Source organism: Mugil cephalus, chromosome 19 (genome assembly GCF_022458985.1).
Source record: "Mugil cephalus isolate CIBA_MC_2020 chromosome 19, CIBA_Mcephalus_1.1, whole genome shotgun sequence".
NCBI classification, from domain to species: Eukaryota; Metazoa; Chordata; class Actinopteri; order Mugiliformes; family Mugilidae; genus Mugil; species Mugil cephalus.
The window spans coordinates 12,082,905-12,106,216 of NC_061788.1; the positions used below are offsets into that span (position 1 = coordinate 12,082,905).

Consider the following 23,312-nt stretch of genomic DNA (forward strand, 5'->3'; position numbering starts at 1 on the left):
GACTCTTCTTGAAACTTGTCCTAGCCGATCTTGAGTCCTGGGTTTCTGTCCAAACATGTCCAATGAACTTTGACTCAGTCAAAAAATCAATCAATAAATAAAATACAATGTTGTGATTTATGTTTGAATATATAGATGTTTTGCTTTGTAATTTTGAAAAGTCTCATTTAATATAAATAAATAAATAAATCTTGCAACTATTTTGTGAACAAAAATTTGGGAAAACCTATTAAATTCTAAAAAATAAAATGAAATAAAATAAAATGTGACATGTTTTTTAAGTGACACTATTTATCTTGGTAGGGTACAAATCTAATGAATGGAGAGACGAGTGTGTGTGTGCCGGGCTGAGTGGAGCAGGGCAGTGGGAGGGGGGAAGGTCGGTGTGTGGTGGGAGGGTGCAAGTTGGGTGGGTGTATAAAAGGGTGAGGAGATTTCACACATAGCAACAGACTTCAGAGTGCTGTCTACTGCTGTGGATCTATCTTCCTCAAACAGACAACTTCATTTTTCTTTGAAACTACGAGAGGAGGCAAAGAGACACAATGGAGATGGAGACAACTTCGGTTCCCTACGATTACTACGACTACGACGATGAGGCAGAAAACTCCACCATGTGTGACTACTCAGAGTGGACGCCGTCGTACTCTGTCATCCCGGTACTCTACATGCTCATTTTCATCCTTGGCCTCTCTGGAAATGGAGTGGTCATCTTCACCGTGTGGAGAGCCCAAGGCAAGCGGCGAGCTGCGGACGTCTACATCGGCAACCTAGCCCTGGCCGACCTCACCTTCGTGGTCACTCTGCCCCTGTGGGCTGTCTACACAGCCATGGGCTACCACTGGCCCTTCGGCGTGGCCCTGTGCAAGATCAGCAGCTACGTGGTCCTCCTCAACATGTATGCCAGCGTCTTCTGCCTCACCTGCATGAGCTTTGACCGCTACCTGGCCATCGTCCACTCCCTGTCCAGCACCCAGCTGCGCACCCGCGGCTACATACGAGGCTCCCTGACAGCCATCTGGGTGCTGTCTGGTCTGCTGGCGGCCCCCACTCTTATCTTCCGCAACACCAAATCTGACGCCGAAACCAACCGCACATCCTGCGCCATGGACTTCAGCCTGGTGCTGACGAACAAAAATCAAGAGAACCTGTGGATTGCCGGCCTCAGCATCTCCTCCTCGGCCCTGGGCTTTCTCCTGCCCTTCCTGGCCATGATGGTGTGCTACGGCTTCATCGGCTGCACCGTGACCCGCCACTTCAACAGCCTGCGCAAAGAGGACCAGCGCAAGAGGAGGCTGCTGAAGATCATCACCACGCTGGTGGTGGTGTTCGCCGCCTGCTGGATCCCCTTCCACGTGGTGAAGAGCGCCGACGCCCTCTCCTACCTGGACGTGTTCCCCGGTACGTGCTCCTTCCTGCGCTTCCTGCTGCTGGCCCACCCCTACGCCACCTGCCTGGCCTACGTCAACAGCTGCCTCAACCCCTTCCTGTACGCCTTCTTCGACCTGCGCTTCAGATCCCAGTGCTTGTGCCTACTCAACCTGAAGAAGTTCTTGCACTCCAGTCCGGCCAGTTCCTTGTCCTCGCAGAAGACAGAGGCCCAGTCTCTGCCGACGAAGGTGTGACCACAGCTCAGGGCCCGGAGGCAAGCTGGGGAGGAGGTGGACAATGCAGAACAATGCAGGTAAATCAAAACCTTGTAGCGTTGGGTGCTGTCTTAGAGATCGCCAGCAGTCAGTTTCAGGGTGTCACCTTTCACTCCCCTCTGACTCTGCGGACGATAGACTGAGGAAGACTTTTGGGGCGTGAACACGCTGAAACCCCAGCCTCACTTCCAGTCGCGGGGAAGCACAACTGAGCTACTCAAGCGCAATGGGATCAAGCCTGACCGCAGACTTTTCTTGCAGAAAAAGTGGAATGTATTTTCTCAAGAGGGCATGAGTTCTCCTGTGGACTTTATGCAAAGTGACAAGCTTTGAACTCTGAAACCATGTCCTCAAGTCACAGTGAAGTGTATTGCTCATGCATTTGCCCCTGTTGTTCTTATTTGCATTAGTAAGCACTTGAGGTTTGTAATCTTCCAGGCTGCTCTGCTCTCCAGCTCCGTCTGCAGTATCTGCACCACAGCCAGCAGTATTACACGTGTGTGTGAGAGGTGTTGGAGTCTGATAAGAGTGTGTGTTGTAAGTGTGTGTTGTAAGTGTTGGAGGGGGGTGCAGACGGAGCAGACAGACAAGCAGATGGCAGCTGACAAATGTTTTCAGGTTGATGAAAGGGCCCAATTAAAAGGTGACTGTTTTGGCAGTCTGTCCGAGTGTGAAGGAATGAGCGTGTGTCTGCTGAACGTCAGACTATCAATGAATTTGTATCTGGAAACAGCATTTAGTTTTTTTTTGTGAATACACATTTTTTTCAACTCATGTCTACAATTTTGTTATTAAAAAAGGTGCTTTGAAAAAAAAACCCAAACAACAACATCTCTCTCTCTGTCTGTCTGTGTGGTGTCACTCTGTTACTCGCGGCGGCCTCTCGTTAAGTCTGCCTGGAATGTATTTTCTAACGTCCAGTGAATACGCCGCTTCCTGTTGGTGCATTGCTGAGCGGAGGCAGTCTCCTTCCCATTGTGTTCGCAGGGCCGAAATCAAAGGATATGTCTGCAGGAAATGCACGTTCAACTTCTGTTTCCCTCCTCCAGCTGGTTTGTTGCTTCTCTGTTACAATTCACCGACGCAAACAATCAGCGACTACAAAAGTTTCTGGACTGGATCGACCGCACGACGCTTGGCTTTGTCCCAGAAATGTTAAAATCTCCAAAGTGTTAATTAGGATATCTTATCCTGCACCTAAATGTATCTCAAATATCATCTCAGACACTCTTTCACGCTAAGTGGATATAATCAACTGTGTGATTTTAGCGTTCGATGAATAACCAATTTTGACTGTAATGAGCTTTTAATGGGATATAATCAGCAACAGTGGGGAGACAGAGGGATTGGGCTAATCCTTGGCGTGTGTCCACCGCCCGCCCCCTTTGTAATACCTGTGATAGAGACAGACTTAATCTTAATTAGATACAGAACACTTCCGGGAAACCAATTAGAGTGAGGAGTTTACAAGAGGGAAAATTTTAACGGTGACTTTAATTTCCGATAGGGAAGTCTTTCTTTGTCACTGGAAAGGAAAGAAATCGAATCCACATTTATTCTGCTTCCTTCACCCTAATCTCATTCAAGACGTGACACAAACAGCTGCATTAAAACAAGGGCACGACAACATGTTTTATTAATGAAACTGCACACGGCACTTTTACATTTTTCACAAGAGGACTTGTCACATTATCCTCCACCTGTCAGCATCAGAGTTACAAAGCTTAGGCTGCAGCTAGCTAACGTAGTAACTAGACCTGGGTAGATTATTTTTTATGGGTTTTTTAAGAATTTTATGAAGCTTATGTGATCGCGTTACGCCGATTTCACGGCACAAACGTTGTCAAAGCTCCTCAGAGCACTGCGAGAGAGCAGTGACTTACTCCCTTTGATCGCGTGCATGCTGGGGTGTTTGTCTGAGCTGAGTTTTCGGTTAACGATTACACAAATGTTTTCATTCCTCTGTAGTTACGCGGCTTGACAATCCACTGTGTCTACACTGGAAGCAGGCTAGGCCCACAGGGAATCCCTGAAGGGCAGAAACTTTCTTAATATCCACAGGAATAACAAACGGCGTTTTAGAAAAGCACACTCGCGAACAGAAATGATCGTTTGACGCAACCTTTCTCCTGCCAAATACTAAACGTGAGCACTGATCCCTGTGGGCATTGTCTGGGTTTGTAAGAAAGCCAAGGTTGTTCTGTCTGTGCCTGTGGACTTAAAAAAAAAAAAAAAACTAAGCAATTTATGATGACAAATTTACACTAATTACCACCATAGCAGCATTCTGTAAACACAACAGTTAACTCCTTTTGATATGATTCACAATAACAAATGTCTAAAAATGAGTCACACACTCCGAGTGGAGATAGGAAGACAGTTAAAGGTTCAGTCCACAGTTTTATTCTCAAGTCTTTTTCTGTTTCTTTGGAGCTGTGAAGTCTGTGGATTGTTTTGTGGGGTTTCAAAAGGTAACACATCTCTAATCTGTGTGTTTTATCTGCACTACAACAGGGACCGACGCTGTTATAAATCCACAAATTTGTCATTTCTGATGTCTTAGGACCTCACATGGGATTTGAATAAACGTGCCAAATACAGCCTGATATGCCACAACATTAAAACCAGTGACAGGAGAAGTCCCCCCCCCCCCCATAACAACAACACACCTCGATGGCAGCGGCCTACACGATATTAGGAAGGTGGTTACGCCTGATCTGTGTATTTCTGCATGGCAATTAATAATTGTTGTGTTTGTCAGTGGAGTCTAGTGAATGACATGCAGGACATTGTGTATTTTCATTTCATGCAACTTATTGCTACAGTCGAGTGCAAAAGGACAAACAGCACTTATCGTTCCACTTCATTTACTTGACATTAATGTGACTCATAGTGACTCATTTGGTTAGAAAAACAAAGCCATACAAACAAATGAATCTATAACTGAAAAGATATTGTTATAGTGCATATTCCTCCAACCAACAGGCCTGCTTACAAATCGATGCACTGATTATTATAATTTATGGTATGTTGTAATATTTAAAGTGTGTGTCTTTAAGATATAGAGATTAATAGAAACTATTTTCGACACCCATCGCTCAAAGCAGCGAGAGGTTGTTAAATGTGATATTGTTGTATTCTCTTTTTCTGACCCACTCAGTCTGGACAGGAACCTAAAATCCTCTGGAGGGTGTCTGCGAACACAATACAGACCCTCGGCTCTTCACTCGTCTGGATAATGTTTGTTTTAATGTAAATGACCAAAGGGCAACGTGGGGGGGAGTTTAAATCCTGGTGCCCACCTTTACTCATTCATCGCATATCAATGGCTGACAAATAGCCAATTGTGTTGTGTTAAGACAGGCCTACTGTATGTCAGAAACACATGTCCAGCTGTCATAAATCAGAACCTAATAAACCAGGTCAGGCAGAAAATAGACAAAGGAAGTGTGCATGCATTTCTCCTCTGTCCTAACAATGGAGTCTGAGCAGCACGGCCAGCGGACCGGACCTTGAGCCTGGTCGGACCATCGTGTGTTAGGATGAGATGCTGACCCCTGGAGAGTCTTGGAGGACCCTCGGCTTCCTGCCACCCGGTCTTCCAGAACTCCTCCCTGCACCGTCCCGGGAGAGCGACACACTCCACGGACAGGATAGGAGTCAGCAGGCCAAGCAGGAAGGGTGAATGAAGGGTGGGCAAGGTAGAGGTTCCTGACCAGGGATATCCTGTCTTTCAGAGCCATCTCTCTGCCTTCAGAGCCCTCTGCAAGAGATTAACGCTCCACCTGAGGTCTTGGACAAAACTTCACACAATCTTTGCCCAAAGTAGGTGAAAGGTTACTTTCTCAGAGAGTGTGTGAATAAAAGAACAAAGGTTATATTTAGTTGCAAACATTCAAATACCCGAGGTGTCAAATCAGACGTGTCTCTCTGATATTAACGCTCCACGCGAGGTCTCGGACAAAACTTCACACAATCTTCTGCAACGAGTGTGTAAGGAGACGCCCGAAGTAGGTGAAAGGTTACCTTCTCTGAGAGCGCGTGACAGTCAGTGCGTTTACACGCACGCGAAAAAAACGAATTTGCCATCGACATACAAGACTTAAGTGCATGAACACGTTATCATTAGAATCGGATTCTCATGTCCATGAGACGCCAGATAATGCGATGAATCGAGTTTCATCGATAATGAATGTGCGCATGCTCCACCACCGCTGCGCTGGCGTGTGACCCCAGAACAAACACGTCCAAGAAAGCCGGGCGTAGAAGACAAAGAAGAGAAACGGAGCTGTCTGGGGGATAGCGCGGATCTTACCTGCATCAGAAGTAGCGCGGACATTACGTACAAGATTAAAAAATGTACTATTATTCGTCTGGTTGTTTTTTTAAAATCCCGGTCTGCCGCATGAACGACTCTTGTTTATTATATTGCGTAATGGGTCAACCGGAAATCGGGCCGTATTAACGTGGTATTATCCAGCTGAAAAGACACGTATCGCCACCTAGTGTGGAGGAGGAGAACAATTATTCAATTTTCTTGCGCTGCATGTAAACTGGGACAAGAAGTGTAGTGAGAAAATCGAATTTTGAGCATAGCTCGATTAAGCTCTGCATGTAAACGCACTGAGTGAATAAAACAACAAATGTTATATTTAGTTGCAAACATGCGACTCAAACACCAGAGGTGTCAAATCAGACGTGTCTCTCTGTCCTCACTCCTTCGCCGTCTCCCCTGAGATGGCAGGCATTTCAAAGGCGTTCACACAGGCCGGCCATCGTTAGTGGAGACACGTCGTTTCCGATAGAGCGGAGGTGCCCGAGCTTTGGGTGACTCCGGATCTCGGCTTATGTGGGCCTTAGAGAAGACCATCCTCTCCAGCGGGCACAAAGTGTCTCTTCATTCCCTCCTCTATCCTCTCCATTGTGCACCCTTCCCGCCCTCAGGTCTAAATGGAGGCCCTGTCATCTGCAGCGGGACTGGGCCAGTTCAGATGCTCAGCTGCACTGACTTCAGTGTTGCAGGTAAAGAATAACGAGCATCCGAGCTAACGACAAATTACATCAGAGCAGCATCCACTGAGGCTGTGTGTAGAGTTTTGTGGCGGAGACGACACAGATTTTCCAACTTGATTTAGGATTCCAGTTAAATTCAGGTCAACTCCATTTTATTAATATTTTATATATATATATATGTATATATATTTCAGGCCACCTGCTTTGACCAGTTGGGCTGAGAGAAGAGCAGCGGGAGGAAAGATGAGCCTTGACAAACAACAAACACTTAACTCTGTCCTGTGTTGTTGCAGCCACATGTTGGAGGACTCTGTAACAACAATCTGCTGCCACACACGGTGTGTTTGTGCATGTGTGTGTGTGTGTGCTTGTGTTACTCATCTTGGGGGACATAATTCTGTTTGCACAGTCACATTGTGGAGACTCAACTTCCTCTTGGGGACAAAAAGCAAATCCCCTAAATGCACATCGTTAACATTCAAGAGGAAGACTTGGTTTTATTTTTGGACTGGTCCAGGCACGTTTTAAGACAAATAAAATAGTCCGCCTTGAGTAATAACTTGAGAATGACATGTATCATTTCCCTCTTTCCAAAAAACAATCCGGTTAGACTTATTTCAAAATGACATAAATTTCCCTAGGAATGAGGAAATATGTGAATATGTTTGCCATTTACCACAACAGGGGGTTTCCTTTTTCAATTTGGCAGTTGGTTCTCAGTGTATGTTCCACATTTTTGTATTCGATGACAAAATTCCCACTTTTATATAGGTAAACGCAGAAGATACTGAACTCTGTGCATGCTTCTGCACAGTGAGGCTGAAACATCCAAGAGCAGTAACAATAAGCAAAGACGCTTTAAAGTACCTGTGTTTCAAGATTTATTGCAGTGGTTTTTAAACATACATCATTATTATTATATATTATAAGTGTGACCTCTCTGCAAAATTAACTAATTATAATCCTGTCTGCACCCCAGGAAGTGGTGCTTTCAAATAAAGATTTGTTTGTTTACTCTCAGTCTACAGTAATACATTGTCAATCAGCTTTCCGGCAGCTGTGACATTTGCTTCACGGCTCAGTTCTCATCCAAGACATGAGTGACATGAAGTCAGGAGCAGGCGTGACGGCTGATCTTGATGCTGATATTGAACTTTTCTAGAAACAAATTCTGGAAACATTAACAGTGGAACTTTATTTCTCTATTACTATAAAGGCAGGAATACACACTCACTTGCCACTTCATTAGGTACACTAGAGAAATGAAACACATTCTCATATAACAGTCCTGCACTAAATCTTTGCCTCACGATGGTTATAGTATTCAGCACTTGTTAAAAATAACTTAGACAGCTGTTAATTCAACTGTGTTTTCATTTCGGAGGCTGAAGTTTGTAGCACTATCAACTGAGTTGCACAGAGATATGTTTCTAGTATTTTAACAACCCCATTTTAGTCAGAGGGCTAGGCTAAACAACAAAAACATTTTTGGGTTTAATTCAATTAACTTTAACAGCACCACAATCTACATTCTTCAAAATAATCAGTTGAATTACCACCTTTTTGATGCAGTTTCGATATAAACTGAATATTATAACAGCCATAAAGGAGGATTTAGTGTCAGACTATAATTATACTCTCAGTCGTGTACCTAAAGAACTGGCAAGTGACTGTTATAAATTATATATTGGGCCAATAGCTAGTCAGTCAATACTGACACCCAGTGGTAACATCGGACACACTGTGACTCCGGAACTACAGTGACCGTGTTGTCGCTAGTAGTACCGGACTTATTAAGAGGACGGACCGGGTTAGCATAAACACCGAGGCCTAGATAAAAAAACAACCAAAAAGCTTCGGATCTACTAAGATTTTCTTCATGGTGTCCCGCAAAAGACAGTCGCGGGTGTGGAAGTACGTGGACGAGGGCAGTCTGCTGAAGCTGAAGTCGTACCTACGGAAGCACCGGGACCTGGACGTGAACTTCTCCCGGGGGAAGAGGCAGAGGAGCCCGCTGCACCTAGCCTGCTCCCTGGGGGACGACGCTGTCTTGCGACTGCTGCTGAGACACGGAGCAGATGTCTTACAGAAGGACCACAAAGGAGACACGGCGCTACACATCGCTGTCAACAGAGCTCTGAAACACGGGAAAACAGGTGGGGGAGACATGGACGGTAGCTGTGTTGAAAGAGTGTCTTTAAAGTATGTGGATTCTTATCTTTTGTTCCTGTCTGGGGGGGTTTCTTTCAGCGTATGATGACCTGGTGGTGCCTCTGAAAAAGAGCTGTCCAGAGGCCTTGACTTGTCCAAACAGAGCTGGAATCACCCCCCAGGACCTGCTGGACTGGACGAAGCATTCAGAGGTAAATCATTAGAAGCTCTAACTAATCCAACTAACAAGCAAACACGTCTGTTACTTCAACCCCGTTTACCACATCTGGATCTGAAGCTGAATTTAATACTAAATACACGATGTGCAAATGATTTTCTGGATGTCAACTAATAATAATTAATTCTATTACTGTGTTATTATCATAAAAAAAGGTTCATCAGAGTTCATCAGTCTTGCAGTTGAATTAATCGCGATTAATCACATAATTGATCGATACACTGATATCATTAATACCAGATTAATTTAATATATTATCTAAAAGTACATTTAGGGATGTGTTTTGGACCTCTGATGTTTTAGGCTAATGTATGTTGTTGTTGTTATTATTATTATTACTGCAACAATACAAAACTATGACAAACACTTTCCAGAATAGAAATAGAAAAATAGAATTCCATTCCCTGGGGGAAATTCAAGTGTCCAGTAGCTTGTCCACAAAAATAAGCGGACATCCACAAAACACACCAACAAAATCACCAGAATCTACAGTGCAAGGAAAAAAAAAGGTTCCCCAGACTAAATTTTGGCTACACAAAGCAATAAGTGGGACTGAAAGTAATGTGTGTTAATGCATTTTAATAGGATATCAACTTTGGCAGCCCTAGAAATTAAGATGATTGGTTAGCTACTAAAAATAGGTGAATTATTCTGTCTGTCAATAAAAGAAAAATATTTAACAGAATTCAAGTTTGAAATAATCGTTTATAGTACTACAAATTAAAAGGACTCCGTCATTACTGACAAAACTAATCAAATCATACAGTAGACACTAGCCTTCAGAGCAAACCCTACACAGATGTATGTAACCTTGAACACATTTATTAAAGAGAATAAATGGAAGTACAATGTTCATGTTTCTGATTTGCAACATCTCAGAAGTTAATTTTCTAATTTGCTTGACAATTACTTGGAAACATGGGTAGTGAAGCTAAGCCAGGCGTTCACGGCCTTGAATTATCCAACCAAAGTTTAAATCCTACTCTCTGATATTTACATGTAATTTATTTACATTCCCTGCAGACTGGAGGAAACATGAGCCAGCCACCTGGAACCGACCCTGAAAAGGAGTGGCAGGAGAAGCTGTTTGGTGAATGCGAAGATGAATTTTACGAAACGTTTGGAGTATACGATGGTAAAATTAAAACAATATTCTTAAAATCCATAGACCTGTTTGATTCAGACTTTTTTCCTCTTGATAATTCTACTGTTTGTTTTTCACAGCTGATGATTTTCTTCCTCTTGATGACGACGAGGAAGACTTTGGGGACTGGGCTGATCGTATCAGGAGAGAATATTTCAGTAAGAAAAACGCAGAAGCTCAAAGACTGGCAGCGTCTTCGTCTGGATGGAAAAAGAAGAAGAGTAAAAAAGAGAAAGAACAAGAAGAGATAAGCCATAAGGAGCTGCACGAAAGGCTGCAGAAGGAACATGAAGAGTATCTGTCCAGAGCAGCACGCAAAGAGGAGGAGACTCGGCGAGGAAAGAAGCGCCACTACGAAGAGAGGTGCGCGGCCACGTTTCGCAGCGACTCCTCGGCAGAGAGCTCAAAGCTGAGCTACAGCGACATCCCCTGGCCATCTCCAAAAGGCACGGTGCAGGAGATGGTGGAAGTGATGCTGCACGGAGTGGACAGAAAGGACGTGCCGGCATTTCGCAAGATGATTCTGAAGCAGCAAGCCCTGTGGCATCCTGACAAGTTTGCCCAACGATGCGGAACTCGGTTAGAGGAGAAAGACAAACAGCGGATCCTGAACACGGTCACAGCTCTGTCACAGGAGCTCAACAGACTAGTGCAGAGTCTGAGGACTTGAAAGTCATCACAGCGAAAACGAATGCATTCTAATATAACAGTGCTGCATTAGATTCAGTTTGACAGTAACACGAACTACATCCCCCATAGAGATTATACAGTTGAATTACCACCTTTCTGATGCTGTTTTAGCACGAAGGAGGATTTAGTACAAGATTGTTAGATTAAAATGGATTTGTTTTCACTATTGTACCTAAAATACATTCTGCACACACTTTTGTTGACAATATTTTGGTGCTAACTGTCCCTTCAGGGTTTAGTTATGCAAGAAAATGCACTTTCAGGTCAAAGCGAGTCTCGGAGGAGAGCTCCCTGAGAGCTGCCCACCTTTGAGGGCAGTTTTATTTATTTTTAGCTCCGATTCGGCCCATTATTTGAAACACTGAAGTGACACAATAACCGTTATCGGTTGGTGTATCAACATCATTTCAATCATATGCAGTTAGCAATTGTTGTGTTAGTGGACAAATAACAAAGACCTACATGTGCTTGTCCCTTTCAGGGCATGTCAGCCGCGGTAATGCTTAGATCTAGGGTCACAGCAGTGACCTTTGGGTGACAAGCTGGCTTAAGGCTTTGAAGTGGACTCCGTCGTGTTTGAGTTTGAAACATGCAAGTCATTGAGACAGAAAGCATGTGCTGAAAGAAGGTTGTGGATTTTTAACATGTGGTGTAATTTAAGTTTCTGGAAATGTGTTTGATTGAACACTGAGCATAAAATATTGACCCCGTGATGAAAACAATAAATTGTCATCATTCAGATTTATCCCAAGTATCATTTGTGTTGAGCCATCCAGACAAAACTCTTCAAAAACGTGCTGTTACGGGCAATTTATAACTCCGTAATAATTGATCAAAGGCAAAATGTGCTGTTAAAAACCGCACCACCCCCCAAAACACCCCAAATAAAGGAATTCACACACAAAGACGAGCAGATGGTCGGTCCGCTTTCAGCGATGGAACAGAGTAAGAAGATGCGCTGGTTGCCAGGTCTGTGAGTTAACCCTCTTTTTCTTAAAAAAAGGAAAAAAAAAGCAGCATAAATTAAAGACGAGACAAAGGAATGACGGATGACATTTAGGCTACGGTTAATGTGTACATTTTGAATTAAAAATAAAATCCTCATAATAAAAACGCAATAATAAAAAACTATAATAATTGGAACAAGTTAAAGGGTGAGTTTTGTAATACAGTATATATTAACTCTAGTATAAAGTAATTCTGTAGCAGCATATCCACTAAGACAGTTTTGATTTTAAATTCAGTGATTTTATGCTTTGTCCGTTTTATCTATCTCTTGTTTGAGCTTGTAAAACATAGTGTGCTCCACATTTAACTAAAATATACCAAACAACTGGGAACACACATAATATCTAAACAAAACTCTTAGTCGTATGCATATTGTCATTATTAAGCCGCTAACGACCAAATTAAACATATATTTATCCGCAAGGCCAAAACGTAACACCTCTTTTTTAACGTCAATCATGAAAAGACGATGGTTTCAGAGGATGCTACCGGACCTGGCAACCCGCAGACGCAATCTGTGTCAATTGCCGGGCGACGTAGCGCGAATAAAGGCCGTAGCCTATTTCTGACTGTGGCTTATTTTTAACGCGTGTCCGTGCCTTTGGCCCCGTTCGTCTACATGGCGGGTTGATTATTTATCCTCTCGTCTGCCTGTTGCTCGTTCCTTTGTTGCAGGTGTCGCGTCGTTTTTGCCGTGTTTTGTTGCGCCCTAATGACAGGTGTTCAAGGTAAAGAGCCTTCGGGATGACGCCTTTCTCCTCCGCTGTCGCTCGACGCGAAAAGATGCGCTAGGGAGGCTTCGGTCTTTCACCTGATAATGATTTTATCTCGTTTATTCAATAGGCACCGAGGCGACGGGGAAGGGAAAGAAAGCGGCGCAGGTCCACGATGAAGACGGTGTGTCTCCGTCATTATTAGTGGACAGTAATTAATCCTCCGGGGGGAAGTTAATTGGCTAAGGGAGCAGTTTCTGTGAATTCTGTGATGTCCTATTTCGGTTGGTGGTAGCGCACGGCTCGTCGTCAGAGTTCAGGGGTAGCTAACAGACAGATTACAAGGCAGCGGAGCACATCCGTCTGTGTGGCAGATAAAGATGGTGTTTCGGAGTGAGGAGATGTGCTTGGCGCAATTGTTCCTGCAGTCCGGCTCTGAATATGACTGCATCAGTGAGCTCGGGGAGCTGGGGCTGGTCGAGTTTCGAGATGTAAGTAGGAGAGACTTAAAACGGAGCCACTCTTTGAGCAGTTTAAAATGAAATACCTCATCTTTTCTATCATTACGCATGCACGTTTAAAGGGAGGGGACGAGGAGCCATGTTTGTCTGTGAACTGTCTACCTGTCTGGTCCTCTATCTATCTATCTATCTATCTATCTATCTATTGGATTTCTGTATTTTGCATTCATCTGTAGGCCCAATGATTATGATACAATTAAAGAATATTAAAATCTCCCAGAGCCTGTTTCATGATGCCACAGTCCCCCTTACTGTTGCTGCTGCCTCCCTGACTTGTCATGCTCCTCTGGTTTCAGCTTAACCCGAGTGTCAGCTCATTCCAGCGGCGCTTCGTCAGCGAAATCAAGAGATGCGAGGAGATGGAGAGGATTCTGGGTAAGCGAGCGCCACCTGCCCCGGTGGTTCATGATGGTGTAGCCTGAGCCACACGCACCTGGGCCAATTAATCATCCGGTTTGTGAGCAACTCATGGGCTGATTGTTTGGGTTTTCAAAATGGGACCCTCTGAGATTTAAGTTGCTCGCTCTGACACTTCGCTGGTGGTAATTACAACGAAACCAACCATCAGCATCTTTTTGTTGTGTGTGTGTGGACAGGGTACCTTCTGAGGGAAATCCAAAAGGCTAAAATAGCCGTTCCAGAGGAGGATGAGGGTCCGCTCGCTCCTCCGCCCAGACAAGTTCTTGAGATCATGGCAAGTTTTTGAAAGCGCCCATGTTGTATGTATTTTAACTGTGTGTAGCTAACAATAAAATGCACCCTGGTGAGGATCATATTTAGATGTCTGACATTTGAGAGACCCCTCTTGTTACATCCCATCTTATAAATCCTAACGTCATACAGGTTACTGGGATGTTTTCGTGGTTTTAAGGCAAATTTCACCATTGAAATGGTACAAGAAAACCAAAGCTAAAACAAAGGCGACTAATTGAGCTTTCCTGAAGATGTTTCACCGCGCATCTGCGTGACTCCTTCAGTTCTAAAAGGCTTTTCATGATAAGCCATAATCTTTTTAGATGTGTTATTGTTGATGTTTTATTTAATTCACATGCTTCCACAACTAAACTCCCCTCCAGTCATTTAGATCCAAAGAAGATGAGTGGTGAAACATCTCCAAGAAAACTCAACACGTCCACGTGCCTTCATTTAGCTTCGTGTTTTTTGGATCGACATTTATCAACACAATCCTCATAGACATACCTTTGCCAGATTTGTGTTTTATTTTTGGGAAATTTTCCACTGAAATATAATACAAACTTATGTGAACAAAGTTTATTTGGACAGAATTGCAACAGAGCTATAGCAGCTCAGTAGTAGGTAATTGACTCATTGCTGCTACATTAGCTTCTTAGTGCAGTCACTAGAAACTGAAAAAGAAAATGACTTTCACTTTTACTTTAACTGTGACCATACTCTAACCTTATGCCCACTCAGTTGTGTTCTTGGCTCCTTCCAATGTGATGTTCAGGAGCAGCTTCAGAGGCTGGAGATGGAGCTCAGCGAGGTGGCGAAGAACAAAGAGAAGCTTCAGAGGAACCTGCTGGAGCTCACTGAATACACGCACATGCTGAAGATCACGCGGACCTTCATACACAGCCGCTCCAGAGTAAGTGTGTCTCCTTCATTTATTTATTTTTTTCCACCTTAGCTGCCACGTATTGCGTTTTCCCATCCCTTCCTTGTTTGCATCTTTGGCGAGACGAACTCCTCTCACCCACGCCGGCAGCATCTTGTTTTCTTGTCGCTGACATGTTTTATTTCCCGCGGCGACAGACCTGGAGCCAGCGCCGACTTTAATTAATGACACGGTCACAATTCAGCTGTTACACGCTCCACCTGAGTCAGCCGTGGCTGCTCGCTACGGCGATATCTGTGCGAGACAGACAAGCAGTTGTGAGAGTAAACAGCACGGCCCAGTGTGTGTACATCACGTCATCTGTGCATTAGAGCCATTTAAAGCTGTCATGAATGAAATATGTTCCTTTTTATAATTAGCATGAGGCTCTTGGTCCCCAGTATGAAGAATTCCCCACTATGGAGACAGACTCGGTCACTGGATGCACTGGTATGCAGAGACTCGGAGCCAAGCTGGGGTGAGCTGCATTGTGTGTCTTTTCCAGCCACATTACCAGATGGCACAGCACGGATCCACCTCCATTTTAAAAAAAAAACAAACACTGATCCCAGTCTTATCTCTCCGGGGGGCGTAGGTTTGTTTCAGGTCTCATCCAGCGTGTGAAGGTCGAGGCCTTTGAGCGCATGCTGTGGAGGGTGTGTAAAGGTTACACCATCCTCAGCTACGCCGAGGTGGACGAGAACCTGGCTGATCTGGACACTGTCAGTATAAATCCGGATGTGAAAGTGTAATTCTTCACCACTTTATGACGGTGTGCATGGCTGCAATAATGACTTGTCTGCACTGTGTTGTTTCAGGGTGAGATAAGCAAAAGTGTTGTGTTTCTCATCTCTTTCTGGGGAGACCAGATTGGTCAGAAAGTGCAAAAAATCTGCGATTGGTAAGAACGCCGCCCTTTAAACGAGTTCACCTTTCGGCGCCCGACCCATTCTCCTCGCTTATCAGCACCTGCTCTTGTTGTCCTCAGCTACCACTGCCACCTTTATCCCCACCCTGAGAACGACGAGGAGCGAGCAGACGTGTTGGACAGCTTAAGGACGCGAATCCAAGACCTCAACAACGTACGACTGAAGGCTTTTTGGGAGCAAACGTGACAAGCACACAAATGCGTTTTTTAGTAGCGTTTAGTTGTGTCCCGCAGGTGCTGCACCGCACTGAGGACTACCTGAGGCAGGTCCTGCAGAAGGCCTCGGAGTCGGCCTACTCCTGGGTCGTGCAGGTGAAGAAGATGAAGGCCATCTATCACATCCTCAACCTCTGCAGCTTCGACGTCACCAACAAGTGTCTGATCGCGGAGGTGTGGTGTCCCGTCAGTGACCTGGCAAACTTGAGGGGGGCGTTAGAGGAAGGCTCGGTGAGTACCAGGCGCTCTGCTGCCACTGTTATTTCAACGCGCTCCCTCCAGTTTGAGGCCACGCTTAAAATCTAATGACATTTATGAGTGTGTGCTCTAAATGGTGACACCATTTGACACCACACGTGTGTCGTGAAAATGCCTTTGACTTCAGTTGCGGCTGTGAAATGATGCATCTATTTTAATGTAAATTATTGATGTGTTTTGTGGTGCTGTGTTTCCTGTGCACTAGTCAAACATCTTTTAACTCTGGGGTTGAAAGCACCATGTAGATATTGGTAGTTTACTCCAGTATGAACTCATGTAAATGCTGGAAAAGTTTTCTTGCTTAATTCCTCCCATTGTCTCAACACTTTCAGCAGTCTTTAACCATCCTTTAGTTTCTGTGTTTCATGCTTGGTTGCATCACTTATATTTTTTTCTTTAGCTATAAAACATGTGCAGGTCCACTTGAAATCAAGCAGCGTATTCAGATGTTTTTAGATTAAATTCTTCATTTGTAATGTAAAAACATTCTGATCATAAAAATACATTTTGACATGAAAACAACCAAAAAAAAGTATTGTTTGTAACGTTCATTTCTATTAATCATTAATTAATGATTTGAGGAATAGGGGTGAGATTTAATAAGTTGTTGTTTTTTTTCAAGTATGTAAATTAAATTAAAAATATTTATTTTGCATCTTGCTCATTATTTGCTACAACTGTGTGTGCTTGTATAATAGCCTTATTTAAACTTCGATATATTTGCATTTTCTGTTATTTCTTGATGAATGTTTATTTTCTTTATTTACATATTCGAAATAAACTTCTCATTCATTTCTGGGCCGACTCTGTGCCATACGTAAATATTCTTATGTGTCTATCCTCTATATCATCAGAGAAAAGGCGACGCCACCGTACCGTCCTTTGTCAACCGCATCCCAAGCACCGACACTCCACCCACCTTGTTGAGAAGCAACAAGTTCACGACCGGTTTCCAGAGCATCGTGGAGGCTTACGGGGTGGGGGACTATCGCGAGGTAAGCCCAGGTAAGAACACGAGCTACGGTTTCTGGATAATCGCGTCTCTTCATCCCTCCTTTTGCTTTGAGGAAGCTGTGAATAAATCCTTTCATTTCCTCACTGGCAGCCCCCTACACCATCATCACGTTCCCCTTTCTGTTTGCTGTGATGTTCGGCGACCTCGGGCATGGGATGGTAATGAGCCTCTTTGCCTTGTGGATGGTGCTGACGGAGAAGAAGCAGAGGAAGAAACGATCCAGTAATGAGGTAGGAGTGAGCTGTCGTGTCGCCCATTATGCACAGATGAACTTAATTGGCTTGGGCTGATAGCGGGGGCTTCTGCTCCTCTCAGATATGGGTGACTTTTTTCCACGGCCGTTACATCATCCTGATGATGGGGCTCTTCTCCGTCTACACCGGACTCATTTACAACGACTGTTTCTCCAAGTCTTTCAATATATTTGGCTCTGGCTGGAGCGTCAAGGCTATGTTCACAACTCAGCAGTGGACGTGAGTTATCGTCACAAACACACACACACAAACAAACACAGCGGAGATTTAGTGGGTGCTTCAGGTTATTGTGATGTATTCATTTTCTTTTTTTTTACTGCAGAAACAAAACACTCCAAACAAACGCTTTGCTCACGTTAGACCCTAATGTCAGTGGTGTTTTCAATGGGCCGTACCCGTTTGGCATCGATCCTGTGAGTAAATGCACTCAGGCGCCTCGGTCAGAAAGTGAATGCTTCCCTCTGTTATCATTTTGACCAAGACGTTGTTGTCTCCCATCAGATATGGAACATGGCAGTGAACCGACTGTCCTTCCTCAACTCTTACAAGATGAAGATGTCAGTCGTCATCGGGGTCATCCACATGAGCTTTGGAGTGGTGCTGAGTGTCTTCAACCACTTGTAAGTGACTCGAGACCTCGCCTTTGTTCGTGTCCTCGCGGAATTCGGCGTCCATTAGCGGCAGGCGTTAACATGTGCCAAACTGCATAATGTCAGTATTCTGTGCAGCTCGATTGACTTTTATTGAAGCAGTCTAATAAAAAACGGCCCAGTATATCACTCAGATGAGCAAATCAATGGTCTTACTGGTTGGAAATGAGCTGTAATGACCCTTAGAGGGAGGTAGCTCATGTGAATGGACAATATGGAGCCTGAAATGGAGCAAAGGATTATTTGAAACGTCAAGGAAAGTGATATTTCTTATACATATTTAAATGTTTAAACATACATATGCATTTTTGGTGAAGGTGCCACATATAAATTTGAGAAAGTGTTTGTTTGGACGCAGAGTTATTACACGGCCACAAGTGCAGGATGAGTCATTCTTTAAATGGTTTTCCAGGAAATTAAGTGAACACCATTAAGAATACGAACAAAATTGCTTTTTTTTTGGCACTGCTGGACCAGATTCACTTATAGATGACGTATAGTTAATTGACTTTAGAAATTTGACTTTGAAGGTCTAATTAATTCAATTAACATGTTCTTAATATTCTTAGTACCAAATGTGTATTAAAAACACATTATAGGTCATAATGTTGCACAGACATTTGTCTTCATTGCTATGAAGCTGGTGACTGTGGATTATTTGCAATGGGTCCAACATTTTTTATAACTCACTGAAACACAAAATCTGCATTTGAAATCAAAACTATGCTTTATCCCTGTTACAACATTTGATAAAATCTACAGTTTACAGTGTTACAGTTTTAGACATTTTTTGACTATTAGAAGATAAACCCCTTCAGTAAACACCAGTGGAGATGGAAACCATCAACAGCTTGGGAAACATACAGTATAAAGCACTGTAATGCATGACACCACATCAGTATTATTTTTTTATAAATTTATTTTATTTATTTATTTTTATTTCTCTCTAGATGCTTTGTGGAAATGTGTTTCCTTATTCAGGTTGCACTCCAGCCCTCTAGTGGTGCTTCTTATTTAGCAGAACAGCCGAATATATTGTCAAAATCCCTCTTTTCTCTCCCTTCAGACACTTCCGACAAAAATTTAATGTCTACCTGCTATTTCTTCCTGAGCTGCTCTTCCTGCTCTGTCTCTTTGGCTACCTGGTGTTCATGATTTTGTACAAGTGGTTGGCGTTCGGTGCGCGCGACTCCAGCCACGCTCCCAGCATCCTCATCCACTTCATCAACATGTTTGTCATGCAAGGGAAGGACATGACGCCTCTCTACCCGGGACAGGTGTGTCTCTGGATTCATCATCTGCTAATCAGGTGTATTTCAACTCTTCGTTAAATTGTGCGTTTGTGCCTGTTGCCGTGTTTTAACAGCTGGGGCTGCAGATTTTCCTGGTTGTGGTGGCCCTGATGTCGGTCCCTGTGCTGCTGTTGGGAAAACCTCTGTACTTGTATTGGCTGTACCGTGGAGGCAAAGGCCTGCGCAGACGCAGAGTAAGCCAAGTCAAAAATACTGCAGTGTGCCATTTCGGTTCATTTGTCTGCGCACAAATATGAATGTGCTGCCTCACTTCAGGGTTATGAGAGGGTGAGGCGTGTGAGCGAGGACGACAATTCCACGGCGCCGTCCTATGAAGAGGATGAAGAGGAGGGGCTTGATGAACTGACCAACAAGGAAGCTCTTCCCAAAGAGGTCAGAGAACATTGAACAACAAATGGTTAACGGTGTTTGTGTGGTATGTTGTGTTTTTGACGTACATCTCAAATGTGCTGCATTTTCACATTAGAAAAGAGAAAGTAGGGCAGCGGTATACAGCCAGCTGTGGAGCTGATTCAGTCCCATGTTAGCGCAAGCGTAACAAAAACACTGCATGCTGCATTAAAACCAGATCATCTTGAATTCATCAGTAGGAATTAACTCTGACGTGTGACGTGTCACTTGAACTCTTTTGCAGTTCGACTTTGCCGACGTGCTGCTGCACCAGTCCATTCACACCATAGAGTACTGCCTCGGCTGCATTTCCAACACCGCGTCCTACCTGCGTCTCTGGGCGCTCAGCTTGGCCCACGCCCGTGAGTTCACTCAGGACGAGTGCAGCTGTCTCCACCTCTTCGCATTTCTGCTGCACGTTTACTTTTGCGTGTGTGTTTACGTGCTTTGTCCTCGTCTCTTTTCAGAGCTGTCAGAGGTGCTGTGGGCCATGGTGATGCGCCTGGGATTCAAGATCACCACTAAAGTCGGAGTCGTGTTCCTGGTGCCCGTGTTCGGCCTCTTCGCCACGCTCACCGTGTCCATCCTGTTAGTCATGGAAGGCTTGTCGGCGTTTCTCCACGCTCTACGACTTCACTGGTGAGTCTTTGTGCTCCGCGGTTTCGCTGTACCAGCTGATCCTGCTGGTTGCGGTTTCATTAAGACGTGAAAAATAAATGGTTGTCTTGGGTTGGAGCCCTTACATTGTTAGTCTGGGAAGCATCTAATGACTCATTATTTGGCTTCCATTATAACCAGCAGATATTCAGGTTCACAGCACAACTAGCACCTTGAGACATGAGAGTTTTGTTGTAGTTTTGAGACTGCTACAGGATTGTTTCCCGTGTCGACAGTTTCCACTTGCTGCTGTTCTCGTTTGTCTCGTTTCTCTGGCATAGCTTCCTCCTATGACAGATCATTCTGCATCTTGAGCTCTCCACACTAACTGTTTACTTGCTACAACCAAATCCCACTTAAACGTGATCCTACTTGGACCTCACACCGAAAAACAAAGAAACTTCCAGGGACCAAATATTCTTCCTTACATATGCCTACATATTCATATTCAGACATCTATTTATAGACATTAGCTTTAATGCCTTGATGAACTGTAGACTAAACTTACTAATCTTTAAAGCAATTAAATGTTAAATAATTCAGTTTCAACTTTTCTGGAGATAGACCGTATTACTCACCCTGATTAAGTACTAAGTGAGCGCATTAGTGATTGTTAATTATAACACTTGCAGTGTTGAGATTAAGATACAGAGTTAAAAAATTAAGTGTTGCATTAACTTTCGTCATCATTTAAGCTGCCTTCATTAAAGTGCCTTGTTTGAACTCAGGGTGGAGTTTCAGAACAAATTCTACCACGGGACCGGCGTCAAGTTTGTGCCCTTCGACTTCTCCCTGCTGCCCTCCGTTTTTGAGCAAGACGGGTTGCTTTAGAAACCGCTGAACACGACGGGAGCCAGACTTTATAGCCGGGAAGGGTGCTGGAAGCTGGAACAATTCACACTGTGACGACGACGACAAACCTTCAAGACAATGAATCGAAAGTCATTCTTGTAGCAACCTTTTTCACCATGACGGTTTTTAAATGTTATCGGCCGTGCTGACTGCCTTACTACTTGTACCCAGCAAACCTCTGAGAGAGGTTCAAAATTATTGTTCTGTTGATTATTTCATTTTGTAGGCAAGATGTTGCTCAGCACTATTTGTCAAATCAGCTGGGTGGATTTAAATCTTTTATTTGCATTGTGCTGTGCAAACTGGATTTGTATTACTTACGACATGGTATTTAAACAGTTATACAGTGCAATGTAAAGTTCGAAAACCACAACATCTCTCAAAACCATATCAAGCACCTCGATTTAGTGCCATAGAGATTCATTTCTGATGACGGCGACATTGGTATGCCTTTTTAAATCTGGTGGGAGAAAAGCTGAAGGCATCAAAAAATCTAAAAGACAGGTTCAAACGTTGCAACACTTTCTTGGGAGGCATATTGTCACAAAGCACTTTGCAGAAATGATTGTACAATTTAAAGATTTCACTAATGACTGTGATGATGCCAAATGAAAATAATCAACTGTTTGCTGTTTGCTTATTTACTCCTTATTAATGCATTTATTTAAAGGTAACTTCCCCTGTAATCGGTAGGAAAATGGCAAACGCTCCAGAAGAAGTCAAGAAGCCTTAGGTCTTTCTTTGATTATACTGCTTATTGCATTTGTTACTGATAATTAATCATGGTATTTATTTAAATTATTGTCTGTACAAGAGTCGAATATTTTACCATTTTGATGTGTTCAATAAAGGTTTCGAGCAATGCAAGCATACAAAACACACTTTGTGGTCTTATTTGCTCTTCTATTCATAGTTATTGATGAGAAGTTGTTAATCGATAACAAGAGTCAGTCATTGTTAATTTACCTGCTGTTCTGCTGCGTTGTTTGCATCTCCACATCGTGATCCTACCCTCAAATCTGGTGTCTGTCATAATACAAGACAAGGATCAGGACGTGAAATAATTGGTAAAGTGGTAATGCAAACAAAATAAACAAAAACACAACAAAAAAATAGGTAAAAGAATAAAAAGTATATAATACTTTACAAGTTAAACTATTTTACATACATATACAAAATGAGCGCTAGCTGCAGTCTTAGACAAAATATATACTTAAAACTTCTTCTGTAAGGGTCCGTACAAGTCTGAAATATGACAATAAAGTCTGTAAACCACTCAATATTCTATATCTAATGGGCTTTTCCACAACTAGTGGTAGAATAACGTCCCTTTAATCCCTTGGGTTTTAAGATGGACAGTGATTTTAAACTGGATCGTCAAATTGGTACTGTAGTTAAGTCCAGCTTTTTTCACTTAAGGCGACTGGCAAAGGTGAAGCCTTTTCTTGCACATCGATCCATGCCTTCATTATGTCTCAGCTGGATTACTGTAACGCACTTTATTTTGGGGTCAGCCAGTCCTCCAGTTGGTCCAGAATGCAGTATCTTGTCTCTTAACTGGAACACGTAAGAGAGAGCACATAACCCCCTATTTTAGCCTCTGTTCACTGGCTGCCTGTGCACTCTAGGGTCCACTTTAAGATTCTTTTATTTTCTTTTAAATTTTTGAATGGTCTCGCTCCGCCTTACCTCTCTGAGCTTCTTCATCCCTACACTTCTGCTCGGTATCTCAGGTCAGCTGATCAGCTGTTCCTGGAGGTACCAGGGTCCAAGCAGAAGCTCAGAGAGGACGGAGCGTTTTCTGTTGCTGCTCCTAAATTATGGAACAATCTACCACTGCACATCAGACAAGCCCCCGCACTGTCCATTTTTAAAACTCGTCCTAAAACCCATTTTTATTCCATGACGTTTGATCCAGCATGAGAGTCTGCCCTCGCTTGGTGCTTGTAGTGCTTTCTATTATTATTATTTTCTATTGTTTTATTGTTTTTATTGTTTTAATGCTTTTACTGTTTTATTGTTTTAATTGTGTTATGTTTT

General features: G+C 43.4%; 3 protein-coding genes across 5 annotated transcripts; all 3 read left to right on the top strand.

The window, feature by feature from the left end:
- The first annotated feature begins 435 nt into the window (after window positions 1–435).
- aplnrb (apelin receptor b) lies at window positions 436–2,477 on the top strand. The gene has a single exon (XM_047570751.1). The coding sequence runs from the start codon at window positions 546–548 to the stop codon at window positions 1,623–1,625; it is 1,080 nt and encodes a 359-aa protein (XP_047426707.1). The 5' UTR covers window positions 436–545; the 3' UTR covers window positions 1,626–2,477.
- A 5,955-nt stretch (window positions 2,478–8,432) lies between these two features.
- Window positions 8,433–11,621, top strand: nfkbil1 (nuclear factor of kappa light polypeptide gene enhancer in B-cells inhibitor-like 1). The gene is made up of 4 exons (XM_047569899.1): window positions 8,433–8,815; window positions 8,910–9,022; window positions 10,072–10,183; window positions 10,273–11,621. The coding sequence occupies exons 1-4, from the start codon at window positions 8,539–8,541 to the stop codon at window positions 10,860–10,862; spliced, it is 1,092 nt and encodes a 363-aa protein (XP_047425855.1). The 5' UTR covers window positions 8,433–8,538; the 3' UTR covers window positions 10,863–11,621.
- Window positions 11,622–11,942: 321 nt separating this feature from the next.
- Window positions 11,943–22,149, top strand: atp6v0a2a (ATPase H+ transporting V0 subunit a2a). Of its 3 annotated transcripts, XM_047569897.1 has the most exons (21): window positions 11,945–12,618; window positions 12,734–13,094; window positions 13,421–13,499; window positions 13,721–13,818; window positions 14,593–14,730; window positions 15,120–15,217; window positions 15,335–15,461; window positions 15,558–15,640; window positions 15,728–15,821; window positions 15,902–16,114; window positions 16,996–17,146; window positions 17,247–17,386; window positions 17,472–17,629; window positions 17,733–17,823; window positions 17,912–18,030; window positions 19,127–19,337; window positions 19,427–19,546; window positions 19,629–19,745; window positions 20,008–20,125; window positions 20,231–20,402; window positions 21,149–22,149. In XM_047569897.1, exons 2-21 carry the CDS (start codon window positions 12,984–12,986, stop codon window positions 21,249–21,251), a joined length of 2,541 nt encoding a protein of 846 aa, XP_047425853.1. In that variant the 5' UTR covers window positions 11,945–12,618; window positions 12,734–12,983; the 3' UTR covers window positions 21,252–22,149. The 3 variants fall into 3 exon arrangements, with proteins under 3 accessions (XP_047425854.1, XP_047425853.1, XP_047425852.1); XM_047569898.1 differs by having other exon boundaries at window positions 11,943–13,094; window positions 15,141–15,217; XM_047569896.1 differs by having other exon boundaries at window positions 11,945–13,094.
- The last annotated feature ends 1,163 nt before the right edge of the window (window positions 22,150–23,312 follow it).

Bases quoted from the DNA above. Each gene is read 5' to 3' on its own strand.
- atp6v0a2a (XM_047569896.1), top strand. From the start codon at position 12,984: ATGGTGTTTCGGAGTGAGGAGATGTGCTTGGCGCAATTGTTCCTGCAG. The intron at 15,218-15,334 runs GTGAGCTGCATT...CGGGGGGCGTAG, and splicing joins AGACTCGGAGCCAAGCTGGG to GTTTGTTTCAGGTCTCATCC. The intron at 20,126-20,230 runs GTGAGTTCACTC...GTCTCTTTTCAG, and splicing joins GCTCAGCTTGGCCCACGCCC to AGCTGTCAGAGGTGCTGTGG.
- aplnrb (XM_047570751.1), top strand. From the start codon at position 546: ATGGAGATGGAGACAACTTCGGTTCCCTACGATTACTACGACTACGAC.
- nfkbil1 (XM_047569899.1), top strand. From the start codon at position 8,539: ATGGTGTCCCGCAAAAGACAGTCGCGGGTGTGGAAGTACGTGGACGAG. The intron at 8,816-8,909 runs GTGGGGGAGACA...GGTTTCTTTCAG, and splicing joins TCTGAAACACGGGAAAACAG to CGTATGATGACCTGGTGGTG. The intron at 9,023-10,071 runs GTAAATCATTAG...CATTCCCTGCAG, and splicing joins ACTGGACGAAGCATTCAGAG to ACTGGAGGAAACATGAGCCA.